This window comes from Ursus arctos, unplaced genomic scaffold (assembly GCF_023065955.2).
Source record: "Ursus arctos isolate Adak ecotype North America unplaced genomic scaffold, UrsArc2.0 scaffold_17, whole genome shotgun sequence".
In the NCBI taxonomy this organism is placed as follows: domain Eukaryota; kingdom Metazoa; phylum Chordata; class Mammalia; order Carnivora; family Ursidae; genus Ursus; species Ursus arctos.
In genome coordinates, this window is record NW_026622841.1 from 15,829,758 (window position 1) to 15,849,697 (window position 19,940).

General features: G+C 46.8%; 1 protein-coding gene across 1 annotated transcript in view; it reads left to right on the forward strand.

The window, feature by feature from the left end:
* CCBE1 (collagen and calcium binding EGF domains 1) overlaps positions 1–14,512 on the forward strand; it is a 225,886-nt gene extending 211,374 nt beyond the window's left edge. The window contains exons 7-11 of the mRNA XM_026496408.4: positions 2,664–2,784; positions 7,832–7,971; positions 8,071–8,106; positions 8,819–8,854; positions 10,571–14,512. Coding sequence (XP_026352193.2) covers positions 2,664–2,784; positions 7,832–7,971; positions 8,071–8,106; positions 8,819–8,854; positions 10,571–10,804 — 567 coding nt within the window. The 3' untranslated portion in view covers positions 10,805–14,512. The remainder of the gene's footprint in view (positions 1–2,663; positions 2,785–7,831; positions 7,972–8,070; positions 8,107–8,818; positions 8,855–10,570) is intronic.
* The last annotated feature ends 5,428 nt before the right edge of the window (positions 14,513–19,940 follow it).

A 19,940-nucleotide genomic window follows, 5' to 3' on the forward strand; every position in this document is an offset into this window, starting at 1 on the left:
TGCTGTGCCTTACAGTGGGCTGGGAGATGCGGGCATTCAGACAGTGTGGAATCAAGTCCTGCCTTCATAAACTGTCTTCTCTGGGCGGTCAAGCCAGTAGTGTGAGTCCACCAACAGTTGCCACACAGAAGGGAGCAGACAGAGCCTCTGAAGGGGGAGGTCAGGGCGGTTTCAGAGGCATGCGCACATCTGTGGCCGCAGTCTGCGTTGGCACATTCTAGCGCCGTCATTAGTACCAGGCAGATAGATGGCTTCTCAATCGTTTGTGACTTCCTTTCTACCTTGACCTAGTGGCTCTGCAGAAGGGGCCTTCTCAGGACTTTGGGAGGACTGATCCATACTAAAGTGGCTGGAAATGATTTGCCGAGGATCACTGGTGATGTTGAGAGAGGCAGCTTGGTGTAGTGTTAGGAGCAAAGATTCCAGAACTGTACAGACTAAGTTTAAATGTAGCCCTGCTACATGCTCGATGTATGACCCTAGGGAAGTGACTTAACATCTCTGTGCCTCCCTTCTATTAAAAGGGGATGATAATACTATTTTTGTTTTCATGATGATCAAATATTAACTTTTATAAAGGACTTAAAACAATATTTGCTACTTAGAGCTTTGTAAATGTTTACCAAGTAACATTTTTTTAAGGATTTATCTGAGGGATGCCTGGGTGGCTCAGTTGGTTAAGCGTCTGCCTTCGGCTCAGGTCATGATCCCAGGGTCCTGGGATCGAGTTCTGCATTGGGCTGCTTCTCCCTCTGCCTCCTGCTCTCCCTGGGAAAGCACTCCCCCCCACTCTTTCTCTCCCCCCCATCTCTTTCTTTCTCTCCCTCACAAATAAATCTTTAAAAATAAATATTTGAGAGAGAGAAAGCGTGGGGGGAGAGGCAGAGGGAGAGAATCTCAAGCAGCCACCCCACTGAGCTCAGAGTCTGATGCAGGGCTCAATCTCACAACCCTGAGATCATGACCTGAGCCAAAAACAAGAGTCAGAGGCTTAAGTGACTGAGCTGCCCAGGAACCCTTAAATAACGTTAATTATATGTCCTTACAAAGTGCTTTATAGACAGGACCTACCTGATTCGTACCAACAGCTCTCTGAAGTAGATTCCTTATTATAGAAGCTAATATGAGATAATGATATTCATATTTCCAGCAATTGGAATCCAGGATAACATAGATTCTTCCTATATTACTATGACCATCACAAACACTTGCATCCCACAAACCCATCCTCTGCTGTGTGTGTGCAAGTCCAGCCAAGGACCCTAGACATCTGCCTCCAAAGCACTAGCGCCTTTACCTCCCACACATCCTGCCAATGCATCGATGAACTGAGGGGAGCGGGGATGTAATTACCCAGCGGGAGGTCAGCCGGGAACCAGAGGTTGATGTTTACTGGATCACCTCACGACTTTTACAAGGGAGCAAAGAGAGCTGGTCTCATCCTCCAGGCTTGATCTCTCAGATCCAAAGATGGGTGGAGGGCATCAGAGCATTCCAAGGCTACAGAGGAGCGCTGCCATGCACCTTTTCCTGACCTCCGTTGCTCTCTGGGCACAGGGTTTCTAAGCAGGGCCTCCTCCAAGAGGATGTAGGGACAGATATAACATGTTCCAGAAAATCTCAGAGATGCCTGGTTTCTATGGGACTCCAAGACCCAGAGTAAGCCTTCTGGAGAGGTTAGCTCTGACCCTCATAAACGTGCCTTTCTCCACCTGACTTTGCACCCCCAAATTAGCTTCTTGAAAGAAAGAGACTAGAACTACCATTTATCAAGCCACTTACTATGTTCCAGGTCCTGTGCTGGGCACCTAACCTACATTTCCCATTAAATCCCCACAGCCCTAAAGGTGGGTGGTGGTGGTCCCTTTATTGGTGAGGAAATGGAAGTTCATAGCGTTCGGTTCTCCTGGAAGGTCTGATTCACACAGCTTACCTGACCTCAAAGAATGCGAAGGTCATTTGTCTGGGCAGCCCCTCTGGCTTCCTCTAGAGTGAGCTGCCTGCAACCCAGGAGGGAAAGCGAAGAGGAGGCAGTGGTGTCTTTTATGCCCTAGTTTCAGAAGTTACACACCATCACTTCCACCATTTTCCAGTTACTGGAGAGGAGTCTCTAAGTACAGCCCACACTCAGCGGGCCGAAGGTAGCCTCTACCTTTTGAAGGTAGGAGTGTCCAAAACTTTGCAGACATATTTTCCCTCAGTCACTGTTTGCCAGTAGTTCCCGAACACATGAGTGTGTAGGTGAACCATAGGCCACATGCTTGGTCTTGGCTCCCAAGGCCAAGGGGCCATGTCTTGATCACCATTGTCACCTTAGAACCAAGCACAGGACCTGGCACCTAGTAGGTACTAAATAAAGAAATGAACAAATTGAAAGTCTGAAACAGGTAGATTCTATCAATTATGGTAATAATGAGTCTAATGATATCTAGACTGTCCAGGTTTGTCCACTAACCAGCCAAGTGATCACATACAAGTAATTCTCACTGAAAGGCTTCTGGATCTGGAAGGGGATCTCTGCAGCCCCTTGGAGCTCTAACTGGCTCGGATAGAGGGGAATGACCACGAGAAGGATTTGCAGCCTCTGCAAACGCACAAATGTGCACCATCTCCCTGGCCGTGGCGTCATCACTTCCTGACCGGGGATCCTCTTCTCCTTCCAGATTGCCCTGCTCCCCAACAGTGCTGCCGACCTGGGCAAGTACATCACTGGCAACAAGGTGCTGGCCTCAAACGCCTACCTTCCGGGACCTCCTGGGCTGCCTGGGGGCCAGGGCCCTCCTGGTGAGTGGGGGAGGGGCAGAGGAGGGGAACGGAGCCACCAGCCACGGCCTGCCAGAAGCTCGCATGGGTGCAGGCTCGACCGGGTTCACACTCCGTGGTTGAGGGGAGCTGCAGGAGTCCGGGGAGCTCCCACACCCGTGTCATGAGAAGCTTGGGAGCGTTGGGTCCTTGAGCCTGAGAAACCCTTATAACTGGGGGAAATCTGGAAGAAGAAGGTCATTGTCCTGGACTTGGGTAAGATTCTTAGAGATCATTTTACAGAGAAACAAAATGAAGACTTACTTTTAATGTGAACACACAAAAATAGAATTGGGTGAGGAACCCGTGGGGTCCCATCAGCTGGCCGTAACCACCCGTGGCCAGCCTCGTTTCCACCATTCCTCAGCCTTACTTCCTCCTTCCCCTATTGTTTGTGAACACACTCACATCTATATTTCTTTATAGATCTGTATATTTTTCTTTGAAGTTGACTTTACTGAGATACAATTATATACAGTAAAATGTACCCCTTTAATCCAGTTCAACAAGTTCTGACGAATGTGTATATCCTACATCAAGCTCTTACTTACCACTACCCTGTATCAAGATATAGAATATTCCATCACCCCAAAAAGTTCCCTTGTGCCCCTTTGCAGTCTACTCCCCTGTCCCAACTGTAGGCAACCACTGACCTTTCTATCACTAGTTTTGTCTGTTCTAGAACTTCAGAGCAATGGAATCTCACCATGGGTGTGGTTTTTGTCTGGCTTCCTGAATTCAGCATTTTGCTTTAGAGATCCACCCTCATCGCTTGAAGAAAATCCCAAGTGTCCTATCATTCTGTCAGGAAATAGACAATGAGAACTTTATTTTTCTTTTTAACAAATGTTTGGAAGGGTTTTTTTTTTTAAGATTTTTATTTTTATGAGAGAGAGGGAGAGCACAAGCAGGGTGTGTGGCAGGCAGAGGGAGAAGCAGACTCCCTGCTGAGCAGGGAACCCAGTGTGGAACTCGAACCCAGGACCCTGGGATCATGACCTGAGCTGAAAGCAGACACTTAACCGATGGAGCCACCCAGGCGCCCCACAATGAGAACTGTAAAATAGTTCCATGATGTTTTATATTTTATTATATGTCCCTCCATAGATAAGATAGATCAACAGAATCTTATCCACACCCATAAAGGAAATGATATTAGTGTTAGCAGATGATTCTAAAACATGAGTGTCTTCTCCCTGATTATCATTGCTTAGTAGGTGCTAGGTGTTATGAAGGACCTCCTGGCCGTCTAATGAGAAAGACAAGACAGAGAGCAAAGGCAAATAGAAGAAAACAGTATCCGCATGCCCCTTAAGTAAGCAAGCAGGCGTTTCTTGCTGTGGGGGCTTACAGGAGAGACCGCGGTGATGGTCTGCCGTGATCCCAGGACTTGGGTTTGACCGGCACGTGGAGGAGTAGGCAGGTTTGTTCAAGCAGGAAGAATATGGGCAGATTTGAGGTTGGAAGTTCAACAACAGCAGAGGCCCCAAATTCCTTCCAGACTATTTATTTGTTTTCTTTTTCACTTATATCTTAATCTACTGGTTTCTACCAAACATACCAAACTGGGTCTCAGTCTGTACAGGGAACAAGAACTGGTTTAGGACCTGGTTTATCCTCTTGTTCATTCCCTTGGCCCGAGGTCCTCTGGGCCATGGTGGAATTTTCTCCAGATCCTCCCACAGGCAGCCTCTTGCTGCTTCTAAGTAGATGTAGGTCTCCTTGCAAATTGATTCCCAACTCAGAGTTCCCCACCCTTCTCTAAAGAGTGTGTTCTTGCTCTGCTTCCCTGGAGGAAGGTCATCTCCAGGCCAGTCTACAGATCACTCCAACAAGGACAAGTGAAGTAGAAACAAGGGTACCATTGGCTGTCTCTCTTCTTAATGAATGACTTGCTAGCTTTCCTTTCCAATTCTGCCATCTGGTTTCTAACAGAGTTTGAGCTGTCCAGGGTCCTTGACGGAGCAGATAGTAACAGAGGACTAACTTTAGCAAAGGACTGTGCCCTTACTTTGTCCTCTAATCCTTCCTTTCTCTCTCCTTAATTCCAGCATCAGTTTGTAATGTCCTCCATTGAGCTGTATTGGGGCAGCTAGATACTAAGGTTTCTCTTATCCATAACTGGAAGTCCAGTCCCAGGGCTTATGATGAATCACAGACTGAGATGTCAGCACGGGAAACTACACTGGGCTGGAATCCTTTGGCTTTGGTGGTGAGGGGTGGCTGCTGCTCCCCGACCCCCCAGTGTTGTGTATAAGATGTTGCCATTCGCACATCAAAGCCCCACATTCTAAGGACACTTGACATACAGTGATCTCTGAAGTTCATTGATTGTGTAAATGAAGGCAAAATGTTATCTCTGGCCTGTCCTTTTGCTACTGGAGGTGAAGTATTTAGTTACAGGAGGAATCTGGTCCCCTTCCCAGATAAACTCTTTCAGGATATGGCTGGAAGCAGCATTGAGAGTATTAACTTTGGCCTAATTATTCTGCGAACTAGAAAAGACTCCGCCAAATATCAAAAATCTGAAGTCTTTGTTTCTTTGATTTGATTTGTTCTGTTTTCCGGTGCCTGAAAATTATTCCATCCGGTCGCTGTGTTCTGTCACTAGTGCTAGCTAGGTATTTTCAACAAGTATTACTGTGTGCATTTGAAACAGACATCACTGGCAAATAATTCTAGCACAGCACTCAGCCCACCATCTTCAGTGTGCTCGCTTTCCTAAAGAGCCTGTATGTACCTGGGACTCTGCGAGTGTGTGGACATTTAGGACGTAGCCCATACCCTCACGAAGTCAACAGCTGAAAGCAGGTTAAAAACTCATGTTGTTCCATATGCAAAAGAAAGAAGTTGGACCCTTCTCTCTCACCACATACAAAAATTAACTCAAGATAGATTAAAGATCTACACGTTAGATCTGAAACTACAGCATTCCTAGAAGAAGACCTAGGAGAAAAGCTTCGTGATGTTGGATTTGACAAAGATTTCTTGGGTATGACACCAATGCACAGATGACAAAAGCAAAAATAGACAAAGGGGACGACATCAAACTTAAAAACTGCATCAAGGAGCACAATCAGCAAAGCGAAAAGGCAGTCTACAAAGGGGAGAAAATATTTGCAAATCATTTTTCTGAAAGGGGTTAATATCCAGAATAAGAAAGAAAAAAAACTACAACCCAACAATAAAAAAATCAACTCAGTATAAAAATAGGCAAAGGACTTGAATGGACATTTCTCCAAAGATGGTGTACAAATGGCCAACAAGCACATGGAAAGATGCTCAACATCACTCATCAGAGATGCAAACTAGCAGGGTATCCCTGCGTATCCATTAGGATAGCCACTATCAAGAACAGAGCAGAGCAAGTGTTGGCAAGGATGTGGAGAAAAGGGGTCCCTTGCACCATCTTGGCGGGATGCAAACTGGTGCAGCCACTATGGAAAACAGGATGGAAGGTTCCTCAAAAATTAAAAGTGGAACTAATATGATCTAGCCATTCCACATATGGGTATAATATTCAAAAGAATCAAAAGCAAATCTGAAAGAGATGCTTGCATACCTGCATACATGACAGCACTATTCACAAGAGCCAAGCTACCCGCGTCCATCGGTGGATGAATGGATAAACAAAAGCTGGTATATACAGCCATGGAATACTATTCAGCTGTAAAAGGAAAGAAATCCTATTGCAGGCTATAACACGGGTGAACTTTGAGGACATTATGCCAAGGGAAATAAGCCAGTCACAAAAGACAAATGCCATATTATTCTACTAATAGGAAGTAGCCGAAGCAGTCACGTTCATAGAGACAGGAAGTAGAATGGTGGTTGCCAGTGGCTGGGGGAAGGGAAATGAGGACTTGCTGTTCAGTAGGTATAGAGTTTTAGCTTTGCAAGATGAAAACATTCTAGAAATCTGTTGCACAGCAAGGTGAATGTACTTAACGCCAATAAACTGTACATCTTAAAGTAGTTAAAATGGGGACTTTTATATTATATGTCATTTACTACAATTAACAAAAATACTGTCCTAGCGCTCACCCCCTTCTCCCTCATCCCCCTGCCCCGGCTGACATTCAGGGTCTAAGGCAGAGGCGAATATCCTGAGGTCTGCACCAAGGTGCTGCCCCACAACTTAGCAGCTACGCTCCCCAGGAGCCAGTGGGGCATTCCTTCCCTGTGTGACAGACGCTACCCTGCACCGAGAGCCCAGCCCGAGCCAGAGTGACTGTTTCCAGCTCTCTGTGTGTGTAGTTCAAGGGAGATGAGGCCTGTCGGTCACTCCCCATCAGCTGCCATGACAAATATGGCCAATGCTGACATGCATACAGTTATTAACAAGCAGGCACAAAAGCAGTCCTAGAGCTTGTACTTAAACTCCATATACTCCCAGTGCTCTGTCACATTAGGCCTCAGGAAAGAAAGAAAACCCACGATGTCTACAGGGACCAGGCAGGTGGCAGAGTGAATAAAGGGGCAGGGTGTGAGCAGTGGGGAGTAAACTAAGCCATTGTGCCAATGGGAAAGTAGCAGTCCAGGCTTTAGCTCTTCCTGTCTTCAAACAGATGCCAGAAATCCAGATTTCTGTAGGGAATCTCCCAATTTTTAAATGTTAGGATATTCAGAAGACAACAGTCTCCAGAAACAACTACATAAACCCATATGGAGTGGGTTTATATATCAAATCTATATTTGATATATAACTAATGTATAATATATATTTATAATAAACACATACACACACACTATATAGTATTATGGTACACAGTGAAGTAAGCTGTTAATTCTCTTACAGAGAAGGGCTGTTGAGATGTTTTTGGAAAAGTGTGGTCTACAATGATTACATAAGGATGGAGAATTCTGATCATGTTTAAAATGCCTGTGGGGCATCTTAGTAGAGATATCAGAAGGCGAATGGCAGATTGCAAAGAGAAATGGCTGCAAAGGGCTCCCAGACTCTCTAGTCAGCCAGAACCCTTATCTTCCTCACGGGATGTGGAGCTAATGAGCTGTTCTTTGATTACAGGCTCACCGGGACCAAAGGGGAGCCCAGGCTTCCCCGGTATGCCAGGCCCTCCCGGGCAGCCCGGCCCAAGGGGCTCAATGGGACCCATGGGACCATCTCCTGATCTGTCCCACATTAAACAAGGCCGGAGGGGCCCTGTGGTCAGTATTTTATCAGAGATCCACTTACTGTCGTTGGGGACAGTGTGTTCTTGTCCCGTGTGTTTTCCTTCTGTTGAACTAAATCCCTTTGTCTTGTAGGGTCCGCCAGGTGCGCCAGGAAGAGACGGCTCTAAGGTCAGTGTTATGAGTCGTCCTCACAGCCCAAGTTTTCCCAGTTGCAGCCTACTGGGCAGGCATCAAGTAAAGCCCAAGCTCTGTTTCCTCCTCATTTTGCACGTAGCAAAATTGAGATACTTTCCCCGCCCCCCACCAAGCTGGAAAAAAAATCTAAGATGCAAACAACTGTAATTAAAAAAACAAAAACAAAAAACCACCAAAACCACCCCTAAGAATAAGCACCCTTGTACATTTTAAACAAGCCCCTGTGTAGCAGGGCTTTTTCTCTTGGGGCCAGTGTTCTTCTGCAGGGCTGTGTGGTGTGTCCCCACTCCTTTGACGTGTTTACGTCAAGAACAGGAAAAGCTCCAATCTCTGCAAGTGAGTGCTTTCACTTCCAGAGCTGCTCGCCCTGCAAATAAGTCCATGTGCGTTACTTTAGAAAGTTGGTAAGTTACTGCACACGTTGCCTGGAAATACAGGCATTCCTCTTGTCAGATCTGGTTTGAAAATACACGGCCCCAGGGGGAAATCGGAATGAGAGACACTTGACCCCAGCAGTTCTGTCCAAACAAATGGTCTCTTGAATCCAGCTTCAAGCTTCTATTTGTTGCGGATAGAAAATACTTGTTTGTGCAGGGCAGTGATGATGGGGGGGGGCGGTCTGCATAGAGACTGATGGTGGCATCCCACGTGGTCCACCCAGCTAATCTGACCTTTCTGCTTACAGGGAGAGAGAGGAGCCCCTGGACCCAGAGGGTCGCCAGTGAGTAGCACTCTCTGCCCCGCTCCCTCGGGGGGAATGTTCTCGGGGATATAGGTCTGATGAGCCTGTAAGTTGATCTTACCAGCAGCAGCCAGCCCCTTCTAGCCATTGTTCAGCCTACCCGAGGGGGACTCAGTGGTTAGGAGGAGAATCGTGGGAGACTTTAAGACCTGTTGGGATTTGTTTTTTAAATCTGTTTTCTGGTTTGCTTTTTTTTTTTTTTCTTTTATCATGGCTAATCTTTATGTGGAAGGTCTTCTCTTAAGACTAAAAAAAAAACAAAACAAAAAACCACCAGTATGCCGTGAGTCTATTTCCAAGTATGCCCTAAAACATCCAACGGGACTGTCGTAACTCTGAACACTTACGAGTTTAGCCACGGCTGCGACTCTAGCAGATAAGACGGCCAGCCCGTCCCAAAAAACTGCAGAGACGTGCATGGCTGCTTGGGACCGTTGAGAATAAATTGGCTTGGATATATGTTGGTGTCTGGGAGATTAAAAAATGAAAATTAGTGGTATCCAAAGCACAGAAAATTCAAGCAACTCCATTGCTTTTGAAAAGATCAGTGTCATTTCTGAAGACAGACAGACGGCCTCGGCTTAGCGGTAGGAGGTCTGGGTTCTCATCTCAACGCTTCCACCAATTAGCCAACTGATCCTGGCCATCCTTAGCACCCCTGGGTGTTTGTCCACTCACCTGGGCAGTGGCCAATGGCATCTGAGCTGTCCCTCTCCAAATAAGTATCAGTTACTATCAAAGCACGATCCACCACTAAGTGCTTTGCAGACCGAGTTGTGGTTTCAGAGGCGGTAGCTACGGCATCGGAGGCAGCTGCGGCATCGGAGGCTGGGGGGTGGTAAGGATGTTCCTGCAAGCCTCTAACAAGCCCAGACCTTGCCCGTTCACGCGTTATTTTGACGTGCCCCACACAGCCCTACAGAGAAATTAAGGCTTACCAAATACCATACAATGATTTTTTTTTAAATGTTCAATCCATAGAAAAATGAGGAAGGCCTTGGACCTTTCCCGGTCAACGGGGAATGGATGTCTTCACAACATACGTTGAACTGCATTCAGGTCGTGGTTATAGTCAATGATCCTTATAAACATTTTAATCCTTTACTTTTTTTAAAAGATAATATTTAGAGGATTTATGATGCACTAAGCCCTTTATATATATTAACTCATTTAAATCCTCACTTATGAAACCCTATGATGTCGAGGCTGTTATTATCTCCATTTTACAGATAGGGAGATGGAAACCCAAAAAAACAGCAACTTGCCCAAGAGCACCTAGTAGGTGATGGAGCTGAGATTCGAACCCAACAGAATCCCAACCCCTTAGCCCCTACTCTTCACCTCCATGAGCACCTCCCCGTTTTCTTTGGAAAGTAACGTGGGAGGGTTCTTCTAAGCTTTCATTCTACCAGATTTGATGTAGCTGAGAATTAGGAGGGAGGAGAGAGAAGGTGTCACCTTAGCTCATACGGAAGAGGAAGGAATTAGAAGGCAATCTTAAGAATATCCCCCCCCCCCCCGACCTGGCTACTGTAGTAGTTGTTCTGTTTACTCCATTTTTGGGGACACAGAGTTATCAACTAAGTAGTTGCCACCAAGCAGGGGGAGTAGCAAGTGATGGCGCCCGTGGAAGCCATGGCTTTGCGCGGGATCGAGTCTGTGGTCCTCTAGCTTTGATTCCTCTCCTGTGCACAGGGACCCCCTGGGTCTTTCGACTTCCTGCTGCTTATGCTGGCTGACATCCGCAATGACATCGCCGAGCTGCAGGAGAAGGTGTTTGGGCACCGGACACACTCTTCAGCAGAGGAGTTCCCTTCACCTCAGGAATTTTCCAGCTATCCGGAAACCATGGACTTTGGCTCTGGAGACGAGTACCCAAAAAGAACCGAGATGAGAGACTTGGGACCCGCCCGAGACTTTTATCCTTAGCACATCCCATCACCGTCATGCTAGAGGAGGAGAAAAGAGAGTTTTCACCTGCAGTTAAATCATATATAGAAAAAGGAAGAAAAAACAACAACAACAACCCACTGGAGACCTAGAAAAGATACATCTTTAATTTCTTTAACTCTTTCCTGCTTTCTTATTCACTTCTTCGTCACAAATTTCGGAGTTAAGTGCTCTCACAGTGTCTTAAAGTTTGGCAGAGTATCCAAAAGGGAAAAGTGGCAAGGTGAGCTCTGAGAAGATGTGAGGTTACTTATTTAAAAAAAAAAAAAGTATGTGTCCAAAATAGACTATTACTCAATATCAAAATTAGCCTTCTTTAATTAAAAGGGGGAAACAACAATGTATATTCACCTTGGCGGATAGTTCTTTTTCCTTGTCGATCTAATATATTTTAAATAGTCTATCCTCTTGTCCAATCTTGTTTCCCAATTTTGATTAAAGGAAGGAGGTTAGGGAAGATGGAGGAAAATTAGGGTCCTGTATTTCCTGTCCTATACATTGCCACATTCTAAATTCAAATATGACTATTAAGGGTTTGTATAATGCATATCTGTACGTTTCCTATTCAGAGAAGATTGTTACGCTAGCTGTAGGAGTAAATCCTCTTCTCAAAGTAAATGAATGAAGTACCCGGATTCCCGTTAGAATAATGGGCTCCTGCTTTGCCAAGACATTTTAAAGCTACTTGATCAAATGAATGGGCTTGCTCAGCAAATCACGGATTGTTAAATAAGGGTGGCTGACCCTTAGGAAGACGTGCTGAATGGCTTGGCTCTGACTGGGTGCCCAGGAGGGGCCATTACGCCATGATCCTGGTTAGTTCAGTGGGCACTGGAGCTGGAGGCTGGAAGGAGGTCACTAGCTTGGGTCGTTGGGGCGGGAGAAGGAGAGCCTCAGGCAGGGAGGGTCCCCACGGAATCTGTAGAGACAGGTCAGTTTGCTCTCCTTAGGAATTGGAAGTCCTTGTCTGGGGCCAGCACTGCTTGCCAACACAGAGAGTAATACGCTATTGGAAGTTCTCTTGGACGTAGAGGGAAATAACAGTTTTTCTTGTTTGGCAGAAATTTCCTTCCCACTATTCCCATTTTCCCTTAATTTTCCATCATTTAGTCCAAGTTCTAGTTCTCACAGGCCTTCTTCTCGATCCTCCTTCCTCAGCAGAGGTGGGAAGCAGCTGGGAAAGGGTTGTATTCTCAAACCTGCTATTGAGTCTGTGGTCACCCATACACCTCTGGGTCCCAGAAGGAAGCATATTCCAGAAAAGACTTCCTCTGGTTCCATGGAAGCGGGAGCAAGAGTAACCCTGGAGAGACCAGCAGTATCGTCGGGGAACCTCTTGGTTTTGGTGGGGTGCGCACAGTTTTCCTAAAGTCCACATTGGCATCTGCCACCCAGAAAGGCAGCCACCTGTTCGGGGGCGCCCCCCCCCATGTTGAGCCTCACAGACGATCACGGTCACATGCTTGCTCATGGTGGGGTCTCCCTTCCCTGCGATTTCTCCCTGTATTTCTGGGAGGTATGTGTTTACTTCTCTTTTTCCTTTTTGCCCGCCAATTAACTCTCGTCCTGGGAAAGCTTGGTTAAGAGAGCGCTGTTGGTGCGTGGGTTCCCGCCACCTCGCAACCATCTCTCTCCAGAAGCCTAGGAAGGGCTTCCACCTGCGAGTCCCCCGTGACAACGGCCTGCCTTCCCTTGTTGCCATCAAGGTACAAGCACGGACTCCAGTCGGGCAGCCGCTGGCTGGGTTTTTCACGGACCCTTTGCCCCGCTGTTTCTTCCTTGTGCAAAATCCCCGGTGCCAGCCCGCCAGAAGGTCACAGCAGCAAGCAACCGTGTTCTCAGTGCTCCTTTTCTAGCATTTTCCCGCCCCCATCAGTCTCTCCAGAGTCCTACCTTCGCAGCCGGGGGCCTCACCAACCTCAGTTTCACCGAGAGCTGTGCTAAGCAGCCGTTGATTCCCATCTGGAATGCATTTAACGTTGCCTGTTTGCAGAACACAATATTTAAAGGGTGTGGATGGATGACTGCTAAGGCAAGTCATTTCCAGGCCTCATGAAAAATGATTAGGTCCATCTTTGATTTTTTTTTTAATGAGGATTTTTGTTTAGAAATATAAACTTCTTTATTGTCAAATGCTCCTAAAATGTAATCTAACGGCATGTTTGACCAGAGGCTAGGATCATATGTTAAAAAGGAACTGAAAGCAGTAATATCTGGGGTTCATGAGCCTATTCTCTACCATATTCTCCAGCAAAACCCCCAATAGCCTGAATTGTCTAGCTTCAGTCGGCTAGAGGAGGGCAGTGTATAATTGTTCATCCTCCGATTTTCGAAACTTGGACTGCTACCCAGGACCAAATAGGTACTCTGTGTGCCCAGTTACTTTTCCAAGATAAGACACAATCACTGTTAATCCTATCGTAGCTTTAGGTTAGAAAGTCAAATCTCACTGCCTAACAGGGCTTCTCAAAACCTAGCAGGGGATAAAATTCGCCACAGTTTAGCTAAGCCACTCCGTGTCTCACGGCGGAAAAAGACCTTTGTAGAAATGTTGACTTTTGGTTTTTGCACCCTGATAACTAGAATTTAGAGTAGGACCTAATCATTGCTTTTGTTTTTGGAAAGCTGTGGAAATAAAAGTACGCTGTTGAAAATAGTGCAAGGAGGGGCATCCATTTTCGTTTAGGAAAATCCTCCCTCCCTCCCCAATTCCGGAAGGAGAAATTATAAGCTTTACTATGCCAAAGAGCATGGGGATACAAAGGCCAAGCTGTCTTCTCTGTCCTGTGTTAATTCCAGCACCCGCCACTGAGTGAACTGACCAACTGAAGTCATTTCTACTGTATAAACCCAGACAGGCGGGTCCATAGCCAGACTGGCACGGGGGCAGGAGTATTACCCCACCAAATACCAGGTGAAGGGCACCCGGGTTCTGGTCATGCTCCCTCTCCAGGATTCACACTACTGTTTGCCTTGTGATGGCTTTTTCCAGGCAGACAGGGGGAGACGTCGCCATGACAAGGCACCAGGCATCTCTTTGCACTGAGAGTAAGTCCCTCATCATACTCTGGGTATCACAGTCCCTCCCCCTCTCCCCCAAGGCCGGCCTGTCACAGAGAGACAGCAGCCTCATTGTGCAACCTTGACATCTTTCAGATAACCTTCCTGAAAAGGAAATTTATTTGTAGGAATCCAGGCCAAACGACTAATAGAATAGAGCCATCTCAAGTTATTAATAATGAATTCAGGGAAATAGATGAAGTTTTTCCTGGCACGGTCAGCATGTGTATTTCCCAACAAATCAAAAAATAATTTTCCATTTGAAGGAAAAAAAAAAAAAACCCCGTGACTGTAATTGTTAAAGCATAAAATCTTGGACTTCATGGGCTCCTTTAAAAAAAAATATTACTACTTTAGGGAAAGCATAGAAGAAAGCCCCTTCAACGCATCCCCCAGAGACCCTCGGCATTCTTTACAAGACCCTGAAAGCACGTGCCCTGGAGGATTCTCTGTGTGTCACAACTGTTTTTATTTCGCAGTGATTAGTCCTATACTTCAGTAGCTGGGTTCATTATTTATAACAGGACCATATCACAGTTGAGCTAAGATTCAAACAAATATGGATGTGATACTATGAAGTACTTTTAATAAGATTATATATGCTTAATAATAAAGTTATTTTTCTTATGTGGTTGTACTGTGTCCTGATTCCTGGTCTTGGGGAACAAGCTGTCTTTTTACGAGGTGAAGACGAGGTGATGGAGACATTTCTCCCAAGAGCTGGAACCTACATTCTGGGGAGGCCACCTCTTGGGGTCCGAGTGTGGACCCAACATTAGAATCTGAGTCCCAGAGGCCCGTGTCTCCAGCTGGGGAGGATTCTCTGGGACACCCCCTGCCCTGGGGTGGGCTTTTCAAACCAGAACTCTCTGGGGATCATCGGAGAGGCCTTAGGAACTCACAAAGGGGAGGTCTGTGAGGGACCAGCCCCCTACTCCTATTGTACTGTGAGCAACTCTGGTTTTGGTTGGTTCTGGATTAGAATTCTACATAAGGTTGCCTTTGAAAAAGAAAAAAAGTTGACTACCTACAAAAGAGAGAGAGAGTGGGGAGGAATCTTCTTGAGTTGGTTGCTAAGTTCCCCTATGTGAAGACAAGAAAAAGGGAATTGTCATCAGTTAGGCCCTAGGGGAGGTGGGTTCCGTAATCAAAAGGGAGGATGCCTCTAAGAGATTTTGAGCACTCATTAGCAGGATGCTTTTAACATCCAGAAGTTGGCCTGTATTTATACGTCTCCTTTTCCTGCAGCAAATACTTATCAATTGCTTGTAAGCTGCACGCTGTGCTAGGCTCTGCAGACACAACAGGCAGCGAAAAGCCCTAATCTCCTTCCTCCGGGGAATCTCTGGCAACACAGACAAGGATCCTCCCAGGGACAATCAATTAATCACGAAAATATGCAATTACAAACTGTGATAAGCCCTGGGAAGGAAAAGGGCTTCAAGAGCCAGCCCCAGCCCGTGCCAGCGGAGCTGCCTCCCTCCCGGAGCAGCGCTCTGCACCCCCCAGCACCCACACCACGGCCGCCCTCCAGCCCCCGCGGAGAGAAGCTTCACAAATCCTCCAGGGGAAACAAACCCAGGGCAATCTGGGAGACTGCTCATATACGATTTCTCCAGCCTTCTTAATTTAAACAGCAGCTTGTGAACCAAGAGCTGGGTGACCGCTCCCCCTCACTGCCTCTGGACAGCCCATCCATGCGATTAGCTGGTCACCCCGTGCGCTCGGGTCTTGGTGCCGGCACAGCTGGAAGCTAGTTGCCTCCAGACCCAGACCCTTAAGTTTTGAAGAGGCTTGCTGTGTTTTTGGAACACCGCCCCCTCCCCCGCCCCCACCCCTATCCCCCAACCTGGCTCCATGAGCAGACTTTTATCACCTGTTCACGGGCACCTACATGGTTACAGGATGGCCAGCCGGGCACCTAAACTTAGCAGCTGGGGGGCCGGGGTGGGCACAGGGAAAGGCACCTCTGCGAGGGGATGTGGGGGCAGCTGCAGTTGACCGGTAGGGTTCTGGGGAGCTGGTGGAGATGGGAGGTGGGGACGTGGTCACTTGCTCGGGCTGCTGAAGCAGAGCACTGAACCCGGGGGCTGAACCACCAATGATTGCTCTTCTCGCCCCTCTGGAGGTGGGGCTTCCAAGAGGTGTCAGCAGGGCCAGTACCTCCTGGAGGCTGTGCGAGACCGGCCCTGCACACTTCTCCACAGGTGCTGACAGCTGCTGGCCGTCCTTGGTGCTCCTGCTTCGAGCATCACACGCTGCTCTCCCTTCACGTCTCTGTCTTCACGTGCTATTTTCCTGTCCATGCATTTTGTGTCTGTATTTTCTTTTCTTTGAGTGCATGAGAATGCAAGTTGGGGGGGGGTGCAGAGGGAGAGGAGAGAATCTCAAGCACATTTCCCACGGAGCCCGGTGTGGGGCTCAATCTCACAACGCTGCAATCGATCATGACCTGAGCTGAAATCAAGAGTCCGACCCTTAACCGACTGAGCCACACAGGCGCCCCTGTTTTCTCTTCTTGTAAAGACACTACTTATTAGATGAGGGCCCACCGTCCAATGGCCTCATTTCAATTATATCTGCAAAGACCCTATTTCCAAATAAGGTCACATTCTCAGGTCCCGGGTACATGTGAAGTTCGGGAAGTGGGGAGGAATACCACTCAGCTGAGTACAAGAAGGAAATTTTCAACTTAATCTCTGGCTTTTATCACCCTGCTTATTTCCTTAATAGCCTCTTTTCAAATCTGAAATTCTTGTCCACTTCAACAAAAATTTGTTGAGGGTCAAGGACAGAGTAGTGATGAAAGTACCTTCTCTCATTGAGATGCCTTTAGGTTCAGGAAGACAAATAAATAGTAGGTATTAGTCCAAGTTCTTCAAGGAAACAGAAACAATAGGATGAATGTATGTGTAGAGATAGGTAGATATTGATGTGTGTGTGTGTGTGTGTGTGTGTATAGAAGTATAAATGTGTATGAATTTCTACTGAGTTACTTTAAAAATTGGCTTATGGGACTGGAGAGGCTGGCAAGTCCAAAGTCAGTAGGGTAGGCTGGCAGGCTGGAGACCCCAGAAAGAATTGATATTGCAGTTCAGTTCCAAAGAGTCTGCTAGCTGAATTTCTTCTTTGGGGTAGGTCAGTGTTTTTCTGTTAAGGCCTTCAACTGATTCGATGAGGCCCACCTACATTATGGAGGACAATCTGCTTTGTGCAATCTACCAATTTACATGTTAATCTCATCTAAGAAAAAAAAATACCTTTGCAGCAACCATCTAGGATAATGTTTGACCAAATATCTGGGTCCTGGGGCCTCGCCAAGTAGACACATAAAATCTACCATTACAAGGTATGTCTATGTTAGAAAGAGCTATGGGGGAAAACAAAGTAGGGTAGAGGACTAGAGAGTGGTGGAGGGTGGGAAGCTATACTTTAGACGTGCTCTTCTGGAAAGATCTCACCAACAAAGGGGTTGTGAGCAGAATGAAGGGAGAGGTGAGCCATAGGGAGATGTTGGGGGAAATGATCCACACAGAGATCTGAGTGAGACCCTGAGGCGGACCTACCTGGTGTCCTCAGAAAGTACCAAGGAGCTCATCGTGGTGGGAACAAAATACGCAAGCCAGGAAGTGGTAGGAAATGCCTTGGAGAGGCAGCCACAGTCTGGGTAGAACCTTAAGACCCTCCGTTAGGACTCAGTATTTCCTTCTGGACCCGTGGAATGTTCTGGAAGAGGCAAGAATGGAGGAAGGGAAACTCCCTGGGAGGCTGTAGAATCAAGCACCTTGTTTCTTGACTGCCTCTGTGAGAACTTGCTGCCCGTCTGTTGTCTTCTTCTGGAGAGACCGGAAACCCCTCGGGGGCAGGAACTTTTTGTCTCTGTCGACTGTATTCCCAGCATCTCCCACCATGCCCAGTAGTTGGTGGGAGTCCAATATTTTTTATAGCAAATTTGATAAAATTCACACATTTTGTCTTCACAAAACCCTACAGGGTGGGTACTTATATTATCCCTATTTTATGCATCCGCTGTGAGGTAAAAGAGCTTGCCCGAGGTCACAAAGCTAAAACATTCATAACAAACAGAGGCATAGGTCAAAACAAACATCAGTTCACTGTCAGGTTAACCCTGTAGGATACACACAGCCGCCCAGCCCCACGTTCTCCCCTCATGTTGGAATCACACACGACTTCACAGAATCGGCCTCTGTGGTACAGAAGGCCGGGGCTGTGTGTAATCTATACTGGATTGACCTTTCTGACCTTCCGATAGGAGGTGACTGGCAAATGTGCACAGACTATATACATAAGATGTAGATATGATATATTCTCAAGGAAATGATGAAAGGATAACAAAGTTATGATAGTTAGTGCTAGATATGGCCCAAAGAAAACTAGGAGTCAAGATTCAAAAATTATATATAATCAATTAAATAATACATTAATAAAAGGAAACACTGTTGTTCAGGAGAGATTTTTTTTCTAGAAGGAATATATCCAATGAGTCCTTATTCAATAGTCACTGATCAACATACATGACCATTTCTTATATAAGTTCATGGTAAAAGGGAACACAGGGAAGCACGTTTCCATTAAGGCGTGTCTGCAGAGGGAGTAAGTTCGTGAGCTGCAGGTATCTGTCTGGGGCACGAACTTGATGGAAAGGTAAAGCTTAGCCTGCACAGGTAGCCAACCAGACCGTGAGACCAGATGTGCTTTTGACGATGATCCATGGGGGTGAGGGAGGACAGGCACCATACATGTTACACAGTGGCCCGATATTTACAACTGGAACCCATTTCACGATATTTACCCTCCCTACGTATGATGCACTCTTGTACCTTCTCTGTAGGATGTCTTCTTTTTTTTAAAATCCTGGTCACAAACACGAGGTTGATTCCATGACTTACTAACAGGTGGCAGCCCACCATTGCAAACCCACTTGCTTAACCAATGCTTCTCAAACGTGACTGTGCCCAAGAATCATCCGGGAACTTCATGAAAGTGAGGATTCTCATTCAGCGCCCGTGGGCAATGTGGGGTCTGGGTTTGCGTTCTGACACACTCCTGGGGGAGGTCGCTGCTGCCGATCCGCGAACCGCAGCGTGGCCAGCAAAGACTCTCATTTGTCACGCGGGAGGATCTGCTCTGGACTCTGGGTGGGAGCAGCAGAGAATCAGCCATTGAGAACTCCAGCGACAATCGGGAGCACAGATATGGCTTGTAGAGTTCAATTATCCAATCCTTTGTGCCTGATACTTTTTAAATACACATAGATGTGGTTTCCCTGGAAACTGGCACAGCCCGAGATAGTGTCAACTAAAACTGATCTCTGCATCAACGGTTTATCAGGAATCAAGTCGATGGCCAGCTGAGGGGGAAAGCAAACGTCTGGAGGGAGGGAGGGGATGCCCTGGCAGAGAATACGGGAGGGCAGCAGACACAAGTTTTGCCCATTTTATTGCCTCCCTCCCTCCGTGGGCCCAGGCCTTGGCACGGGTCGCTAATATTTGGAAGGCTGGTTCCCAGATGTGGGAGGGAAATAATGAACCACTTAGCTCGTCAACCCGGGTAAGTGTGATTGGGCTCCCGCGCCACACGGGGTGGTCTGCACCAGCATCCCCACATGATTCAGGGACTCCAGTTCTCGTCCATTTCCAGCAAGGGGATGATATTTTCACGTCTGCTTTCCTGTGGCTTTATCTCATCATCTGTCTCCAATATCACTGCCCACCACACTGGGAATGGGAGCTGGGTGGGGAAATTATTAAACCAGAAGAGAAGTCCTATCTAGGGAGTCATATTTTGCTTTATAAATAGTTTTTATGATATAGGAGGATGGGACTGTTTCCAAAGTCAAGTTCTGTTGTTTGGGTGTTTGGTTTGGTTTGGTTTTCAACTAGAATCCATGGGCGTTCTTGGCTCTCTCTGCTTTGCCTTCCCCCCCCAACAGGAACAAAGTCATGTGCTGCATTTGCCCTGAGTCAGCTCAGAGAAGGCTGTGGACCTTTTTACTTGCAGCATTCCGGAGATAATGCACAACATCTTGCTGGGC